A 19,097-nucleotide genomic window follows, 5' to 3' on the forward strand; every position below is an offset into this window, starting at 1 on the left:
ACTGTTAGAGACTTCTGTGCGATTGTTTGGGGAAACATCCTGTTTTATATCCTTTTCTACTTGTCAAAGGAGCATAGGCAGCGGCAGCAGCAGCAGAAGCAGCAACAGCAGCAAACAAACCAATGTTTGTGTGGGCTTGAGCAACAAGTGTTGCAGCAACATGTTGCTAACAAAAACATTTGCCAACATGTTGACTATATCAATAATTGTTTCTTCATTAATGCAATTAATTTGTTTTGCTTTATTTGAATTCATTTTGCAAATATTTTTTGAACAACACTTTTCCAAATATGAAATATGTATATGGGTACATATGAGTACATTAGTCAACTTTTTGCAATGTCATTTTGTTTTTGGCTATAAACATGGCCAGAAACGGAACTAACCTTGACAATGTCAGTCAGGTTTGTCTGTCTGACTTAATGTCGGCTTGCTGGCCGCCTGTCTGACCACTGATATGTTTGTTATGAAAATGTCAGCGGAACCCAACAATAGGCCTGGCTTTTGTGCATTGTGATTACATTCGCATACATATGAATACCATATAGTTATACATACATAAGCCTATATCTATCTATGTATGTATGTATGTGTTTATATATGCTGCTTTGTTAAACACTAGTAGTCTCCCTCTCTCACTCTCTCGCTTCCATCTGGCAATGAGTTGGCAACATTTCGACGCCACTTTGCTGGCCATTCGAGTACCAAATTGTATGCAAATCGCCCACAATTGTTATGTTACGCCCACTTTTTTGAAATTGGGCGAGAGAAAACAGTACGGAGGGGAGTGGGTGGGCTGCGGGGTTGGAACATTTTCTTTCTTAGTAAAAATTAGCCATACTCGGTTTTACGTGCAAATATGCGTTATAATTTGTTCGTCTTCTATCTTCCTCTTCTCAAGGCATCTATAGAGACTGTAAATGGATACCTTGTGGCGACAGGCATCCGCTGGCAAAAGGACTCTCTAAACTGTGGCCCACAACATTCGAATTGAAAGCGGAAGTCTGTAATTATGCCCTCACTTTGAAAGACCAACTTTGGCGACACTGACTGTGTGAGATAGTAGTTTTTTTTTTATTCGTGTTTGTTCTTCTTCATCTTCTTCTACATTCTTGTGCTTTTTATCAATGACTTTGCCAACGTACGCATGACTGGACACATCCCATTGTCTTGTGTTGGGGTTTGGGTCTCGTCTGGTCTAGTCACTAGACACTCTGCTCTGTTTTGGGTTACGATCAACGATTAAATCGATAAACAAACGTGTTTTTTGTATCTCTTCTGTTTTGTGTTGATAAATCTACACGTTAATGGCTTCATTTGCATAATTATTGACCAAAAAAAAAAATAAAAGAAACGAAAAATCATTTCAAGTTCAAGTTTGTTGACTTGACCAATAAGCATGATTCGTCTAGTCGTCGTGTGCCAGTTCTCCTAACAGTTTTCAACGCACAGAGATCATCTTAAGATCAGAGATTTGGACTAGCTTTAGCTAGTATACTCTATCAAATAACTGATAATTGCTATGTTTATAACGACTTGGCATATATTGAACTTGTTTCTGTTATAGTAATTTGTTTCTTTTTCGAAATTTTTATGGTATTGATAATATTATTTCATGGTTAAAATATTTTATAAACTGTAACTACAAAGTGTGAATAATTTTGGACTTTTATTGCCTTTAAAAAGATAGGTTAAATATTTTATAAAACTTAAAGATTTTACAAATGAATTTTATTAGATTACACTGGCCAAAACTCAGGCTCAAAGATCAAAGTAAGCTGAACCCAATAGTGCAAATGTTGTGATGAGCTTTGAGATCTCCATTGAAGTTATATTTAGGGGCGAGATTAAAGGGCAAAACTATGATATTTTTGCCTATTTTTAAAACTGGATCATAGATCAGCATCAACAGTTTTATGTCAATCCAAAAACGACGAACACTATTTGAAAGTTTGACTATGCCTAGAAGTTTCTGAAAATGTGGTCTACTCTTCATAGAGATATAGTGCTTTGAATTTTGCATAATTTTGGTGGTATCCAAAGCGGTAACATTAGACTTTATAAGTAGAGTTAACATTTGTATGTGAGGTCAAAAAACTCAGGCCTTAATTGGTAAGTGTGTATATTAGATATAGAGTAAACTTTCTATTTTCTGCTTTCCTTAACTTGTTAAACTAAAGAAAAGCAAACTTAAAGCATTCGAAATAATATCTCAATGAAAAATAAACCAAATTAAAATTACCGCAATGGCATTTGTTAGAATAAAAGTCTTAATTTTGAAAAAGTGTTCTTCGTTTTTCGACTAACAAAATGTTATTGATTCAGTGGCAAATCTAGCTTGTAATATTGATGGGAAAAATGGGACAGAATGAAGGGAAAAATACCCAGACTAAGAGTTAAGCCTCAGTTTGGAGGGATTATTTTAAGCTCCGATATCTCCAGAACCGGTCTATACATTTGGACCGCAGACTCCGATTAAGAGCATCTAATAGAAATATGTACTCTACTCTTTGGGTCTTGAATTGAACTTCATTTTGTTGGCCTATATAATTATGGAGCTGCTTTTCTCTTAAGCAAATATAAGGTGAACTTTAGCTTTGTGGGCTTCGTTTTTTTTTCCTTCATTCAGTCGTGTTTCCCGATAAGTTTTAGCTTTGAGGTAATGACATTATGATTTAGTTAAAGTTTTCACAATGATTTGCAAAGTATGCTGATGAGAAAAGTTGATAGTTCTTCATATAACAATATACTTATATATAAACTCATCTTTGTTTGCTCCCTCATAGCGACCTTGAGTCTCGCATTCGATAGTTTAAATTGTAAAATCCAAAGTGGTTCTGCGCCAAAAGTAATACTCTTTCGAATGTATTTGACTAATTACAGAGTCTATATGTATACCTATATAATAGCGATTAAACAGAAAAGTCATCCAGGGTTCAAAAACCATGACTGTTTTTTAGATAACCAATGAACAACTATCCAAAAGCACACAAAAGAATAATATAATTTAAGGATTTTTTAAATTTGTTAATAATAAATAAGAGAATTTTCAAAGAAGGAAAAAAAACAAGCAAAACATCTATAGCTTCTAGTATGCTTATGTGTGCTTATATATCTTCGACCGATTCATGGAATTTCCATTCTAATGTCAATTCCGTAATCATATACCTTTAAGTAAAACCGGTGAATCCCCAAACGAACGTGACCCATAGACCTGCTTTAATCCACAGTGGCTCTGGGTTAATATAACATTGGAATATAAACCCAAAAGCTTATTTGTTTTTCTTAAATATTAAATGTTACACAAAACATAAATAAATGTTTCCAACAAATGCTAGATCCTCCTAAGTTTTCATATAGTTCTCACAGAACATTCTTCCACTATATACTCACTTAAATGTGCCTCTTAAATACTAATTACTAAGCTCGACTTGTAACTAACATGGGTTTTTTTTGTAAGAGTATATAAATAAAAAATGCCAATGTAAATTCTTAAAAATTTACACAAAAGCTTAGACTCGACTTAAGACAATATCCCTGTTAACTATTTACTGGCTTGGCAACAAGTTAAACTAACTAAATGAATATCAAAGTGAGAAACCAAAAGCCAAACAAAATCCTCTTCATAGGTTTTTGCCGCGTTATAAACATAGTTTTGATGTCAATGCCATTGTCAAAATTTTGTTGGTCTGCTGTCGTTGTTGGGTTTTTTTCTTTCGTTGAGTTTGTGTAGTCACACACTTTCAATTCATAGCAATTTCATTTGCTTAACAACTGTAACTAACTAACTTTGTCTAATTAATAACCTGCGGTAGCGTAGAGGAGGTAGAAATGTAGATTTATGTGTTGTGCTATAAAGATTAATTGCACTTATACGCAAAAACGCAAAAATCTAGCGTCCAGCAGCAGCAACATAAAGGCAATAAAAATTTCACATGTGTGGGCCTACAATGCGTATGCGCAACATATTTTCCTGAACAAAAAAAATCCATGTATTGCACAAGATTCTAAGCTAAGGCCAGATGTTGTTGTTGTTGTTGTTGCTATTTCGATCGTTTACCTAGTTAGAGCAAAGGCAAACAGCAAACAGCAAACACCAAAGAGCCAATTACTTACTAAGCGCAAAAGTGAGAAAGCGTCACACAGTAGTCTCTGAACTGAAACCTCTGACCGAAACCAGGTTGGCCATAACAGAGGGTGGAGAGGAGAAGATCAAACTACTTGGCCGTTGGGGGTCTCTCTCGATCGGTAAACTGTTGCTCTTTGCATACACACATCTATCTTTTATAAGTATCTACGAGTATGTGTGTCACTGTTCACTCTCTGGAATCAACTTGAGTGTGTGTGTGTGTGTGCGAGTGTGTGTGTTAGCTAGTTTTCAAGATCTGTACATCTGAATGTACATATGTGTGTATAAAGTTATAAACTAGCCAATAGTTTTTTTTTTGTTTTTTGTTTTTTTTTTCTTTCTATTAAGTTTGTTTTGAATGCGGAGACTCTTTTGCCTAAATCCATAGCGAAGTTTGTTCAGTTTGTGTTTGGCATTCAATGTGAGCGGAATAATAGTAGCCAGAAAGTAATAACTATTATAAGAAAATAAAAAGGAAGTGCTAAGGTGCGATATCTACTTAACATATTTAATGCGATGACTTGAAAAAACAAAAAAAATTTGCATTTCCATTGTGTCGAATAGCTGAAAAACCAATCAAATGCAAAGTGACTTAACTTTTGCAGTTCAAGGCAAATAAACTGAACCAAAAAAATAAAAAAAAAAGAAATTAACAAAAACTAAGCAAGGATCAAAAGGTCAATTGCAGTAAAACAACTTCGAGAAAAAGTTTTCAACTTTTTAATTGTATCAAAAGGGGTCAAAAACTAAAAACTAATGAAAAATGTTGTCAAAAAAGTTCGAAAACAAATTTCAAAATTTTTTTTTAAAACACTTAAAGGACTTTTTAACGTTCTTTACCACCGCGGTTTTAAAATGAAATTGAAATTCATTTATAATCGTTCGAATTTAATCGATCTTAAAATTTTAAATTATGAGTTTGAGTTTGAATTTTAATTTTCTCGAACAAATATTTAAATTTTAAAAAACTTTAATTTCATAAACTTCTAAGAAGGAAAACTTTGAAAAGTTTAGTTTTTTAAATAAATTAAAATTCGTCCTTTTTTTATTCGGAAATAAAAATTATTTCAGAAATGAAATTTATTTTTTTAAAATGAAAAACTTTTCACAATAAATTAGAAATTTTTTTCTTAATAACTTTTAAAATGGAGAACTTTTCGTAGATAAACTAAATGTGTTTTTTTTAGATAAATTTATATTTAGCTTTTTCTTTTATTCTTCAATCAAATTAATTAGAAATTATTTGCTTATACACTTTTAAAATGGAAAACTTTGTTAGGAAATTTTTAAATATTACTTTTCTATTTTTTGCTCTTTACATTTTGAAAATGGAAAACTTTGTTAAAAAATTTCAAATTTAATTTTTTTATTTTTTTCTCAGATGAAAAGTTTTCCACAACTAATTAGAAATTGTATACTAAAATTTCTTTCTTCTGTTTTAATTCTCAATTTAATGGTTACATTTTTTTTTCTCAAAAACTTCTTTCACCATTAACAATAAAAATAATTAATCCGCATCCTAATTGCCGAAGATTTTTTTTATGTATTTTTTTTTTTGTTGTTTTGAAAGTCTTATATACTAAAGATTTTTTTTAAGATCTTAAGACAAAGATTATTTTGTCTGTGGCAAAGTTATATTGGGAAAACATTCCCCCAAATCGTTCACCATGCTTTCTGTTGATGTCAACTGTTAAAACTGGTTGCACAACGTGGCCAAAAAAAAAAGGCAGAGAGAAAAAAAAGTAAACAACTAAAATGCTGCAATTGTACAACAAGTATGCCAAAACGAATTTTCGGGTTTTTCCTTTTCATTAGTTTTCTTTTTTGTTTGGCTCTCTGTGTCGCCAAGTCTTATTCCAATTCGCCCAAACACCGAAAGCCTGCCACATGTTGCACTCTTCTCTTCCGTTGCATTTGATTTTTATTGCAGGTGTTGTCAAGTGGCGATTTCGTTTGTTATCTGTCAAACAACAATAGGTTGTAAATGGTTAGACATCTCCACAAAGTCTCGAGGAATGTCAAAGTGGAATGACTTGCTTAAATGCAAATCATATTCTACACATTCTCATCGATTGCGATTAATAAACGTTTTTTTAAAGTAGTTTATAGTTGATTTTGCCTAAGGTAAATTTATTATTTTGATGCCATCAAAAGTCGTCCAACGACTTGGCAACATGTCTTGGCCATTAAAAATTGCATTTAAGACCCTACATCTTTGGCCCGATAAGCAGGTCAACAGCAACTGCCAAAGCTACACATACATATGCATACATTTAATATGTGTGGCAATTTGTGAAAATCGAGTCACTTTCAAAAAAAACAAAAATTATCATCTTAACATGTCTATAATATTTTATTGTAAGTATATGCAACGAAACAAAACCGTTTAATTATTTTGATCTTGGCCCGAGACTAAGTTTTTGGCCAATGCTAAAGCCATTAGCGACAATTTTTAACAGTTTTTTTTTCGGTGGGTAAAAAATATTTAACAAAATTAGCTACCAGAGAGTAGAGCAGTTTTTTTTGTTGTTTTGTTTTCTTGCTTAGACTCTGTTTTATGGCTTTTTATGGCCTGCCCCGGTCAAAGTCATGTTTCGATTTCAGACGGCAGAAGCATGATGAAATGTCAAGACTTGACACTTTAGCTTTAACCAGTTACATATATAGAACTACATAGCCCAATATAGTTTTAAAAAAGACTTTGAAAATTTTGGAAGAGTTCAAAAATGGTGCAGAAAACAGATATCTTTTTCAATAAAAGTATTATTGGGAGTTGAATTGCTCCAGAGCCATCACAGGAAATCGAAAAACACGGTAACTCGAGAGCAAAATTTCCACGTATTTCGTACTTGAAATTTTATAAGTACATACATACATATGTAGGTACATATCTTTAAATCACGCAAACTGACCATAAAAGTATGTAAGTAAATGGGTTTCTCATTGGTTACTAACTAAAACAGGGAAGCTCCGAATTCGTTGTATTATTTTAGAAAAAAAATTTCGTTTCAAGTCACGGATAATAGAGATAATCACGGTTAACAGTGACAATGGAACAAGCTTAACTTCATCCCGGATAATAGGGGTGTCCGGTTAATGGGCGGCCGGATAATCGGCCGCTGTATTTAAAAACAAAGTTCGAAAGTCAGTTGGGAGGTTCATTTTGAGGGTACGGTAGTCCAATTAAAAGAAAATTTATCATAAAATGGCTATCTTTTGGTGAAGTACTTACAATTGCTTATTTGTTTATGTCAGATTGATATTTAGATTCTGTTCTTTTTTTTATCTTTTTAGTTTTAGTGTCACCTTTTTTTGTTTAGATACTTAGTTTAGACTTTGATTCACCTTTGAACTGACTGGACTGGACCTTTTTCTATCAAAATCTGTTTCATATATGTATGTCTTAGGAGTTGATAAAAATCCAGAAGGATTTAGTTCTCAGGGCTTACATTAAGCTATGTCTTCTATTCTTAGTTTTAACTTACCATTTTTGACATTGCCAACAACCAAGAGCTTGAGTATCCCAATCTCTTCCGTATGATTAGGATACTAAAGCTCTTGGCTATTGTATTGCATTATAGTTTCAATCTGAATGAAATGTAAAATGAGTCTAATGTGAAACTTCTTTTTAAAAGTGGAAGACCATTTTAAAATAGTTTTCACTTTAAGCCCATCAAACCCCCTTTCTAAATTTATGTTCAGCCTACGAAGTTTTAAAAGCCTTGGGTTAAAACAGTTTTCGATCTACTATCGCTCTACATAAGCTACATATACAGTAACACCTCGATATAGGAAATCTGAAATGACTAACAAAATTCGTGGTTATACCTATTAATTTCTAAGATACGGTGAATACAAAAATTTACCCCATTCTACACAAAACTTTCCCTACAAATTATCTGATATACATATTATCCAGAATATTGATTACTCTATTTATTTATAAAACTACCAATAATTGGAGAGATTTTAATTGCTATGTTAATTTTATTTCAAATTTTTCCTATCTCAAGGTACCTAGTCCATAGTCTAATCATCTTGCCTTATGAATAAAATTTACTATTAACCTCTCTCAAGCAAAACTAGTTAGTTAATCTGTAATAAGCGTTTAGGTCAGTAAGTCAAAAACACCGTTAAGTTGTTAAGTATATGTGTATGTGTGTTATCATTTAATTGTTGGGCACTTTCAATCAAATTTTTTTTCATCTTATTTTCCTGAAGGACACATGAGAGGCAATTATCGTTAGTTTTAGCGCCTAGTTTTTTTGGTTGATTTGATCGAATGCATTTATGGACAAGCTCACTATCATGGCAGCTCAGAAATCAGCCAAGTGGAAGCAATGGCCCAAAGGTGTTGCTCCAAGCAACATCCCCCCCTCTCAAAAGCCACCAAAAACCATGGCCTAGTGTGTGCGTGTGTGTGTGTGATTGTGTGTCTGTTTGGATGTTGCAATATCTTTTAATTGGTGCCAACTGACTTAGTGTCTATGCCGACGACATTGAGGACAGTTATGTAGTTGATCTGAAGCTGTCCAAAGTGAACGAACCAGTTGCTGCTGCTGCCTATTCAGGCTTTACGACCAAGATCAAATGAAATTAAAAGTGCACTTGGTTTACGATTACATACGCGTCAAATTACTTTATAAAAAAAATTTATTCATATGAGAATAAGTGGCTTGGATAAGCAAAGGAAGTTGTATTTAGTGATAAATATCTGTAATTTTGGAGAAAAATAAGTGCAAAGAGGGTTGAGGGTCTTGTCATATTTCTTGGTTTAATTTCGTAATAAATAACACAGGGCAACAATATGAAACTCTTCTTTTAGAGTCAATCCAGAAAAACCAAGTACAGATTCAGAATCAGCTACCTTAAACTACTCTTAAAAATATTAAAGAAACTTACTTTGCCAATTGGCATCGTTTGAGTAAGCCGATATAATATATATATATATTAACTGTAATTTGTATTCTATTTATCCGATCTTTTTGAAATTTGGGGATATGATGTTTTACTGTAAAAACTCATTAGTAAATTTCATGAAGAAACTTGTTCGGAAACGCCCCCTTCTCTACGTTACAAACATCTGACCAATTTTACAAATTACTTTGGACCTCTGTAATAAGCAATCCATGAATTTTGTTATAGTTTTCATCAACGACATACATAATTTCTTAGATTTCCTAGTAGTTTTGTTCCTTGCCATCAATAATAAATAAATAATGGTAATTTCATAAATTTCATGAAGCTTTTGATACTTGCAATAGATTTTCGTAGTTCATATTTATTTTAAATACTTAAATACTTCTAATATGAAATGAATAATTGAATAATGCCATCATATTCTTCACCAATTCCCATCAAATTTTATATATTTAATATATATATTGACCCAAATTTTTGTGATGACCCAAAAATTCAAGTATTAAAAAAAAGGACTGCATTTTACCAATTTCCCACAATCGGAGTTCGGAAAAAGTCAAGATAAATACAAATAAGCTAGACCTATAGCCTAGCCTATATCCTTGCAGTACTATCAATTAAAATACTTTCAGTTTTTTCAATAAGTTTCCTTGAACAAGCCTTGATTGTCAAATACTTTACTGTTTCTTAACATTAATCGTTCAGCTAATTTTTCCGCCTTTATCATTGTCTATTGTTGCTTTCAGATGACCGCCAAGCCAAAGTTTTTATTGGAGAAGGATGATCATGCTACCATAGGGCAGGTGGATGACAATGAAGTGGATCGTGTGGCCGAATGTTTCAAGGGTCGCAGCCTATTCATAACCGGAGGCACTGGTTTCTTGGGCAAGGTGCTGGTGGAGAAACTATTAAGGTGAGTGGGTGGGCGGTGCGCGCACACTGAAGTTAAACGTGTTTGCAATTATTTTCAATTATGCTTATGCAATATTAATTAATTTTTGCAGGTCGTGTGGCGAATTAAAACGTATTTATCTGCTCATACGTCCAAAGAAGGGCAAGGATCCGCAAGAGCGTATCAAGGATATATTCCAGAATGTGGTAGGTTTAGTTGCAGAATTATGAAATATTATTGCCAGGCTTTAATTAATTAACTTCAATATGTGTGTGTGTGTGTGTGTGTGGGTGTGTGTGTGTGTGTGTGTGGGTGTGCGAATAGCTATTTGACCAGGTTAAGCAGCTGCGAGGTGAGGAACACATTTTGCAACAAGTGGTGGCCATTGCTGGAGATGTCCTTTTACCTGGTTTGGGTATATCAGAGACCGATTTAGCTACACTACGCAATGAAGTCTCTATTGTATACCACTGTGCGGCTACTGTGAGGTGAGATAAATATATAATGAGAAATATTAAAAGATATTTTAATTGCTCTTCCCCCTTTCGTAGGTTTGATGAACCCCTGCGCAATGCTGTCTTTATGAACACCCGCGGCACCAAATACATGCTGGATTTGGCTCAAACCCTGAAACATTTGGAGTTCTTTGCCTATTGCTCCACGGCCTATTGCCACTTGCATGTAAAGACTTTGTACGAGAAGCCCTACGATCCACCAGCCAATCCGCATCAAGTTATGCAGGCTTGTGAATGGCTAACCGATGAAGAAGTGGCCGCCATAGAGAAGAAGATTTTGGGCGACATACCCAATACTTATGCCTACACTAAATCATTGGCCGAGGCTCTAGTGGTGGAGAAATTTAATGAACTGCCGGCTGTTATCTTGCGGCCATCGATTGTCATACCCATCTGGAAGGAGCCCATACCGGGCTGGACGGATAATATTAATGGACCGACTGGTCTGCTCATTGGAGCTGGAAAGGGTGTCATTAGGACAATGTATTGCAATAGCAGTGGCTTTGGAGATTTCCTGCCAGTGGATGTGGCTGTTAATGGGATTCTCGTTGCCAGCTGGAGGAATATTACAGCCGGAACTGATAGCACAAATCGTGTGGCTCACATGACTTCATCGAATGACATTAAAGTTTCCTGGGCCGAGATTATTGAACTTGGACGCTGGGTTATTGAGAATAAGGTGCCTTTGAATGGTGTAGCCTGGTATCCAGGTGGCTCGATGAAATCAAACTACTGGGTGCACTACATCTGTATGATTCTGTTCCAATGGATGCCTGCTATATTTGTGGATGCCCTGTTGATATTGTTACGTTATCCGCCCGTCTTGTGCCGTGTCCAAAATCGTATTACCAAGGGTTTCGAGGTCTTTGAATACTATGCCAATAATGTGTGGAACTTTGACAATTCTGAGGCGGTTAAATTACGAAAACTAATGAATAATAAGGAACGTCGAACATATGTGATCGAAAAGATCGAGCTAGATTTGATTGATTATTTTACGAATTGTGTCTTATGTGCTCGTCGCTTGATCCTTAAGGAGTCAGATGAATCCATACCAGCTGCTCGTAGGCACATGAAAGTGTAAGTAAACTAAAATACATCCAAAAGATCATCTAATGACATTCTTTTTCTCCCTATTACAGAATGTGGGTGGTGGACAAGGTGTATAAGGGAATGTGGCTTTTTGGCATACTCTATATGCTTTATAGATGCTTCTTTGCCAGTTAAACTGGAGATTTTCTATAGTGCTAAGTGCTTGAGACCAAAACTGATGTGCCCTTTCCCCTTTACATGTTTTACTTTTTTAGATTATAAGTTCAATTAGTTCTAATTGGTGCTGTTGAGTAAAAATCCAAAAAATTTGTGCCTTGCTTTTGAAAAAGCAGCGAAATAAAATTTTTGGTGTGTTTCAGCTGGTTAAGCTGCATCCAATACAAATTAAATAAAATCTACTTAAAATTAAATTAACGGTAAGACTTTTTAAAAAGAGCCGCCAGCAACGGTTGCCCAGTGGCGACACTCTGAAATTAATTGTTTCTTCAAGTCTGGCAACTATTCAAATTCTATGTGCAATTTTGGTATTTTTTTTGTTATTATTTGTATAACTAAAAAAATTTTGAGCAAATCGGAAACTAAAAGTCTATGTTAGTCCTAATAATTGTAGGATCTACTAAGATACAAAATTTTAGTCCTTAAACATTTCAATTGAAGTTTGTGTCACAGAAACAGTAAATTTGGCCCAATGTGCTATTGTTGGGCTAGTGTTGACAAATAGCTAAACTGAAAGTTAGCCAACACTGGATAGACGTTGCTTGTCTGAAACATTTTTCCGGGTGCCGAAAATATTTGGTTAATTCGCGAAAATTAAAATAAAAACTAAGCCAAACACGCAATATCTTATCTTATTTGGAAAGTGCTCTGCTCTGTGAGAAGTTTGTCGCCATTCTCACAGTCCAAACAGAACTAAAGCGTGCAACGGCATCTGTGGAGGACCCGGCGAGAATTGGCATTTTCTTGACACATCGCAATTCAATAAAAAATAAACAAAACCATGGAAGAAATACGTAGCAGCATGGACAACATAATGGACCGCTTTAATAACAGTATCACGCATTCGGCGCCTAAAAAACTTTTTGATAGGCTGTCTACATCTTACAACGACGAGATGACCGTAAACTGTAAGTGCGATGAAAGGGAATGAAGGAATCTCTTAAAGCAATTTTTCAATTTTATCTTATTACAGTGCCCAAGAAACGCCGCATAGAGACGCCGGATTCGGCTTTTACTAACTTGAATACCAGCTCCGGTTCCTTAAATAGTTCTGTGACGGATCCACTAGGCTCATGGCAGACAAGTAAATTACGGGCAGAGTTGATTGAGTCCAAGGCGATTGTCTCTCAGTTGCAGCGGGATATGGAGCGAGAGGCAAAAGAATATCGCAGCGAACTGGCCATATCCGAGAGCAAGGCTGCTGCCTTGAAAGAGCAATGCGACTACACTAGCGCCAAAATGCAGGAGCTGGAGAAGCATCTGCAAGTTGTACGTAAACGGGAACAAGTGGCCTCTGAATCGGCAAGTCGTGCCAATGTTGAATTGGCCCAGCAAAAGACTAAATACGAGGCAATTATTAATCAACTGGAAAAAACCAAAATGCAACAAGAGGGCGATGCCCGTGATGTTCATTTGTGCATTGGCAACGAGCTAAACGAGTATCGTCGTCTGGCCCAGAGAGCCAATCTGGAATTGCAGTCTACGCGTAATGAATTGGAGCGTATACAGCGTCGCCATGATGAGTACAAAGCTAGAATATCCAATTATGAAGAGCTAAAATCCAATTATGAGAAGCAACAGCATAGCCTAAAGACAGCCAATGAACGTATCAAGGAGCTTGAGTACGAAATACAATCCTATAACGACTGGAAGGAGGTGACCAAAGCCAGTCAAGATCGTTTGGCCAGTATTCCAGATATGCAGGCTGAGCTCGACCGGCTACGTGGCCATAACAAACACTTGAATTCTCTCATTGGTGACAAATTATTGCTAGAGGAGCAGGTGCATCATTACAAGACGCGACTGGAGAAAGAAGAGGGAGCCCGAGCAGAGGCAGCCAGCCTACAGGTGAAACTCTCACATGTGGAACAGGAGCTAAAAGAGTGGGTTAAAATAGCGCAGGATCATTGCTTGGCCAATACCTTGGTTAGCCCAATTGCCTTACGTGCTCGCATCGAGCAGCTGCTACAAGAGGATATTGTTCATGTGGCCGAAAAGACATCCTCTGAGTCGGATAGCAAGCATCTACACTCGACCATCAAAGATCTGGAACAAAAGTGCGCCGCCTATCTGAAGAATATCGAGGACCTTAACATTGGTCTAAAGCGACATAAGAACTTCAAGGAACGCTTGCAGCGAAAACTCATCATTGTGTCCAAGGAGCGTGATTTTTATAAACAGCTGTTGGAGAATTTCGACAAGGATCAAACTCTGAATAACACCAGCGCCGCAGATATGACCCAAGATATGCATGTGCGTCATCGCATTGAGGTTTTGGAGCGCACTGTCACAGGTTACAAAGACATTTGTGCCACATTGGAGCGCGAAATTCAGGCTATGCGTCAGCAGGAGCAATTGCACGAACCCACCAACGAGGGCTATGACAGTGTTAAGAAGGAATTGGATACATTGCGATTGGAGAACGAAAGACTGCGTCGTCGCAAGGATGAACTGGAATTGGAGATGGTGAATCGCAGTCTACGTGGCACTGACACGGCCAACCACAAGGTGGTCCATCTTAGTCAAAATCCCGCTGCCGAGGCATATGAGTGTTCCAAAAATATGATGGAAAAACTTCAGGCGGAAATCGAGCGACTGAAGCGACGAATTAAGAAAATGGAGGAGGACAGTGAACAGGCGACTACCACCGACATTACCTCCGCTTCGGCTGGCATGACAATGAACTTTAAGGAACTCAATCAAATGCGAGCCGATCTGGAATCCGCCAATGCTAAAATGCGTAAAATGAAGGATTGCTTTAAAGCCGCTGGCAAGGAATTCCGTGATGTCGTCTATATGCTGCTGGGCTATAGAGTGGATCGCATGGGAGCCAATAGCAACTATCGGTGAGTAAACAAACAGCTACAATAATCCTTAAGCAATCCTATTAATCAATTTATTACAGCATTTCCAGTATGTATGCAGAGAACCCAACGGATTACTTTGATATTACCCTGAGTGAATCCAATTGCCTTGCCCTGCTCGAGTCACCGTACTCGCAGACGCTGAAGCCAGCGATAGATCAACAATTGGCTGCCAATAATTCATTCCCCGCATTTTTCTCCTCTCTTACACTGGAGTTATTCCAACGCTCCACAGTCACAATAACCTCCTGAAAATCAAAAGCATCAGTATAGTTCATAAAGGGAATGATGAAGCTGACTTTCGCCAACCCAACATATTTTATTTCTTTGGGTTTAATTTTACTTTAGTTGGTAAACAAATAATAAATACATTTATATATATATATTTGTTGATAGTCTCGCATTTTGTTGGACTGTATCCTATAGTCCTTCGATTTCTAATAAGTTTTAGCACACATGTTTATGTGGATTTTATCATTTACACATTTCGTGGCTCAAGTAATGCCATTTCTTCTGGAGTTGGTCGTTTGGCTATATATGCACTATATAGCCTGCCTTTGTTTTTAAATTTCGTTTACGTTTCGTATCGGAATAATTTCATATATATGTAGCTTATATAGGACCATTTTGAAAAGAAAAAAAAAAAATTCGTCCGCCAAGTTATTTTTTTGCAAGAGGTTGGCAGCGCCCTCCGAAATATCGGCAGTTGCACATCTCTAACAAATTTCACATCCCAATAACAAAAAGCATAAGCGAAATATTGCACTGTTTTGTATTAATTTATATTTTAAACTACCATGGCCGCCTTGGCCAGTTTGACTGAACAGTATACGGATTCCGAGAATGAGGGAGATGTCAGTCCCGACTCGGAAAATTCGGCAGCATCACAGGTGATAATACCAAAGCGTCCGTCACCGCCACCAACTCCCGTCAAGCAAGATGTTCCGCCGCCGTCAAAGAAATCGAAAAAAAAGAAGCGGCCCAAGAAAGTGCGCCGCCTGGTTAGCTATCAAGATGATACACTTATTTCTGACGAAGATGAAGACCGAGCCCAGGGGTCGCCTAACGATGAGGAGTCTTCTTCTTCCGACAGCATGGGTTCCGAATCGGATAACGAGAACAATGAGAACAGCATTCGAGATCGCAGCACTAGCAAGGTCGAAGGCGAAGCTGATGTGCCCATGGAAACAGATGATTCGGTTAATACATATTATACAGACGATCGTCCAGCGGAGAGTTATGAAAAGGATCCGAAATATGCCAAGTACAAATTCCAATTGCCACCCGAACCCAAGGGTAAACCTCCGCCAGAACTGGTGAATAAAATCACAAAAATGTTTAGCAAAATGCAACAAACCAACATGGACATGAATCGGGTTATCCAGGATCGCAAAGAGTTCCGTAATCCCAGCATCTACGACAAGTTGATTAGCTTTTGTGACATTAATGAGTTTGGCACTAACTATCCACCCGAAATCTACGATCCTCTGCAGTGGGGCGATGAGTCCTACTATGAGGCCCTGTCGTTAGTACAAAAAACGGAAATGGTAAAACGTCAGAAGGATCGCAAGGATCTGGACAAAGTGGAACAAGCCACAGCCTTGGCCCGAAAAGTAGAGGAGGAGGCTAAAAAGCGGTAAGAGTGGTAAAAGAGTGTTGGAATATGATTACTCCAATAGTTCTTTCCTTTTTTTGCAGGAAATCAAAATGGGATCAGCCAGCCTCATCAACCTCGACGTCTGTTAAGTCTACGCTACCTGCATTAACCACCACGGTAACAGGGACCAAGGGAACTGTCATATCAGCTTTCGGTTCGCTGCCTAAGAAGCCAGCGGTCTAGTTTTAGTATATAATAATTTAATCAAAATACACATTGAGTTCAGTTGTGACGTCACAGCATTTTAAAAATACTGCCTATTATCGATTTTGGGGAAAGCAGTGGTCTTATATCGATAACCAAAGTAGTTGACACATACGGTCACACTGGGGAATACAATTTTTGATTGTCATTCGCTGCTATTTTTTCGTCTACATTAAACTGAAACATTAAGCTAACTTAGAAAAATGGCTTTGGCGGAGATTTGCAAAATATCCAATGCTCCTTATATGAAGACCAGTGCCTGGACCTCCAGCGATATGGAAGAAGAGATGAAGGCCACAACCTGCAACTTGGCCAATCCCTACACATTAGCGGCTCCTCCATTCGAGAATGTAAGTCCATTTCAGAAGCGTATGCCCAAGCACTGAAGTTAATCTGATGTTCTCCTCTTAGCCCATGCACAACTTGAATCAGATTCAGGCTAATGCTGATAAAACCGGCATTAAAATCGATTTTGATCACGGAACCACCACATTGGGCTTTAAGTACCAAGGCGGTGTCATTTTGGCAGTCGATTCACGTGCCACTGGCGGCCAGTACATTGGCTCCCAGACCATGAAGAAGGTTGTTGAAATCAATCAGTTTTTGCTGGGCACCCTGGCCGGTGGTGCCGCTGATTGTGTCTATTGGGATCGCGTTTTGGCCAAGGAGTGTCGCATGCACGAGCTGCGCAACAAGGAACGTATTTCAGTGGCTGCTGCCAGCAAAATTATGGCAAATATTGCCCACGAATATAAGAACATGGGTCTGAGTATGGGCATGATGTTGGCTGGCTACGACAAGCGTGGTCCTGGTCTCTATTATGTTGATTCAGAGGGTTCCCGCACTGCAGGCAATCTTTTCTCTGTCGGCAGTGGCTCCCTGTATGCCTATGGTGTTCTAGATTCCGGCTATCATTGGAATCTGAAAGACGAGGAGGCTCAGGAGTTAGGCCGTCGTTCCATTTACCATGCCACATTTAGGGATGCTTATTCCGGTGGTATTATTCGTGTCTACCACATGACACCCACTGGCTGGATTAACATTTCCAATACTGACTGCATGGAACTGCATTACAAATACAAAGAACAGAAGGAAGCCCAAGCGTCCAGCCAATAATTTTCTATCTCTTTATAAAAAGTATAAATTTGATTTAATAAATATTCAAATGGAGGAGGAAAATGATTTATCTCTAGTGCTATGTATTCGTGGAATGACTCTTATGTTGTTGGGATATCATCTGCAATGTCTCTTTGTGTCGCACCTCGGCCCTCTTTTGCTTGTAAGTGCGCTTCGTGTTCTTCGGTTTGTCACCTCCGCGATTTCGTCGTAACACGCCACGCTCCATGGCCTGCCGTAGTTCCTGCTCCGCATCTATGTGATCAGGTATATGTATTTGCCGAATCATACGATTTCGTACCATAAAATTATCAAACAGATGCTGTCCTCCGTTTCGATCAATGAAAACTACATGGATAAGTTCGCAGTTCATGTGGCCATCGGCAATGTCCACTATGCCGGCCACAGATGTCTCATTGTACAGATCCATGAGAACCGGGTGTCCTTGAAGCATCACTGGCCAGCAATTGAGGGTGTTGGCAATTAAATATTTTTCCCGCGAACTGTATTCCATTTTGATCTATGGAAACTACATAGGCAAATTCAAAGTTCCAGGATGCAGGCTACGAAATATGAAATACGATATCGATAACTATTACCAGGGCTGCAGTATTGGATATTTATTAAAGATAATCCAACAGAAATCTGTACAGATATATGACTCACTCTGGTCATCTTAACTCTATGATTTGAAACAATTGCATCTACATGTCTTAATCTAATCTTAACTAGATTTATTAGGATTTCGTTTGTTCTCTTATATGGCCGTTCCTCTTTCCAAATTCTGTTTGATTTCAGCAGTGTGTTCGCCATAGAAACGATCCAGCTTCTTGTTGAACTTGGAGTTACGCTCATTGATGAAGTCCACATCGGCATCGTCGTTGTAGATGCGTCGTCGAGAGTATTTCTTCCTGCGATCGATCTGTTGTTCCAGATCCTTGACCATATTGTTGATGGCTCCTGGTGTGTCCTTTGTTTGTGAGTGCAATGTGGTGTGTGAGCCACCATAGAATGCCTCGCCCAGTTCAGCCTTCTGACGCTCGTATTTCTCCATATCACGCGGTGCCATATTTTTTACCAGACGATTGTATTGTCTGGCTGTTTGGGCCTCGTATGTGGAGAAGCCCAGATCTGGATTGTCTTTACGTCTCTGTTTCTTTTCAATGCGTTCCGCATCAATAGCTGAGACTTCCAAAAGTTTCAGACGTTCGTAATCTTGTCCAGCCGCCTGGGCATCTGCGCGGGCCTTGTCATCTGCCAGGAGCCACTCGGCCTGGCGCTTCCTTGCCTCCCAATTGTTGGGCAATTTCTTGCGGGCATCCTCGGCCACAACTTCCTGGTGATTATCTGTGCGCGCCTCTTGGCGTTTCTTGTGAAGATTCAGAAGGCGAGCTTTGCGATCAGCAAGTTTCTCCGCAGCAGACTTTTCCATTGTTTATGTTTATAATAATTTCGCTTTAACTAAATGTCATTCATTTAAAAAAAAACGGTCACACTAACAATTCGATTTGTTGCTCTCCAACACCTTTTT

General features: G+C 37.7%; 6 protein-coding genes across 6 annotated transcripts; 4 read left to right on the forward strand and 2 right to left on the reverse strand.

The window, feature by feature from the left end:
* The first annotated feature begins 4,547 nt into the window (after positions 1 to 4,547).
* LOC6640923 (putative fatty acyl-CoA reductase CG5065) lies at positions 4,548 to 11,898 on the forward strand. The gene is made up of 6 exons (XM_002063707.2): positions 4,548 to 4,615; positions 9,796 to 9,962; positions 10,054 to 10,147; positions 10,266 to 10,429; positions 10,493 to 11,536; positions 11,599 to 11,898. Exons 2-6 carry the CDS (start codon positions 9,796 to 9,798, stop codon positions 11,681 to 11,683), a joined length of 1,554 nt encoding a protein of 517 aa, XP_002063743.1. The 5' UTR covers positions 4,548 to 4,615; the 3' UTR covers positions 11,684 to 11,898.
* Positions 11,899 to 12,228: 330 nt separating this feature from the next.
* Positions 12,229 to 14,972, forward strand: LOC6640924 (mitotic spindle assembly checkpoint protein MAD1). Its single transcript, XM_002063708.4, has 3 exons — positions 12,229 to 12,633; positions 12,699 to 14,571; positions 14,631 to 14,972. Exons 1-3 carry the CDS (start codon positions 12,507 to 12,509, stop codon positions 14,839 to 14,841), a joined length of 2,211 nt encoding a protein of 736 aa, XP_002063744.1. The 5' UTR covers positions 12,229 to 12,506; the 3' UTR covers positions 14,842 to 14,972.
* A 335-nt stretch (positions 14,973 to 15,307) lies between these two features.
* On the forward strand, positions 15,308 to 16,497 carry LOC6640717 (SAP30-binding protein). Its single transcript, XM_002063709.4, has 2 exons — positions 15,308 to 16,225; positions 16,288 to 16,497. Exons 1-2 carry the CDS (start codon positions 15,387 to 15,389, stop codon positions 16,427 to 16,429), a joined length of 981 nt encoding a protein of 326 aa, XP_002063745.1. The 5' UTR covers positions 15,308 to 15,386; the 3' UTR covers positions 16,430 to 16,497.
* A 66-nt stretch (positions 16,498 to 16,563) lies between these two features.
* On the forward strand, positions 16,564 to 17,629 carry LOC6640718 (proteasome subunit beta type-5). The gene is made up of 2 exons (XM_002063710.4): positions 16,564 to 16,800; positions 16,862 to 17,629. Exons 1-2 carry the CDS (start codon positions 16,654 to 16,656, stop codon positions 17,564 to 17,566), a joined length of 852 nt encoding a protein of 283 aa, XP_002063746.1. The 5' UTR covers positions 16,564 to 16,653; the 3' UTR covers positions 17,567 to 17,629.
* Positions 17,564 to 18,139, reverse strand: LOC6640758 (U7 snRNA-associated Sm-like protein LSm10). Its single transcript, XM_002063711.4, has one exon. The coding sequence runs from the start codon at positions 18,078 to 18,080 to the stop codon at positions 17,646 to 17,648; it is 435 nt and encodes a 144-aa protein (XP_002063747.1). The 5' UTR covers positions 18,081 to 18,139; the 3' UTR covers positions 17,564 to 17,645.
* A 32-nt stretch (positions 18,140 to 18,171) lies between these two features.
* On the reverse strand, positions 18,172 to 19,049 carry LOC6640824 (pre-mRNA-splicing factor Syf2). Its single transcript, XM_002063712.4, has one exon. The coding sequence runs from the start codon at positions 18,996 to 18,998 to the stop codon at positions 18,324 to 18,326; it is 675 nt and encodes a 224-aa protein (XP_002063748.1). The 5' UTR covers positions 18,999 to 19,049; the 3' UTR covers positions 18,172 to 18,323.
* Positions 19,050 to 19,097: the final 48 nt, after the last annotated feature.

Source organism: Drosophila willistoni, assembly GCF_018902025.1.
Source record: "Drosophila willistoni isolate 14030-0811.24 chromosome 2L unlocalized genomic scaffold, UCI_dwil_1.1 Seg168, whole genome shotgun sequence".
NCBI classification, from domain to species: domain Eukaryota; kingdom Metazoa; phylum Arthropoda; class Insecta; order Diptera; family Drosophilidae; genus Drosophila; species Drosophila willistoni.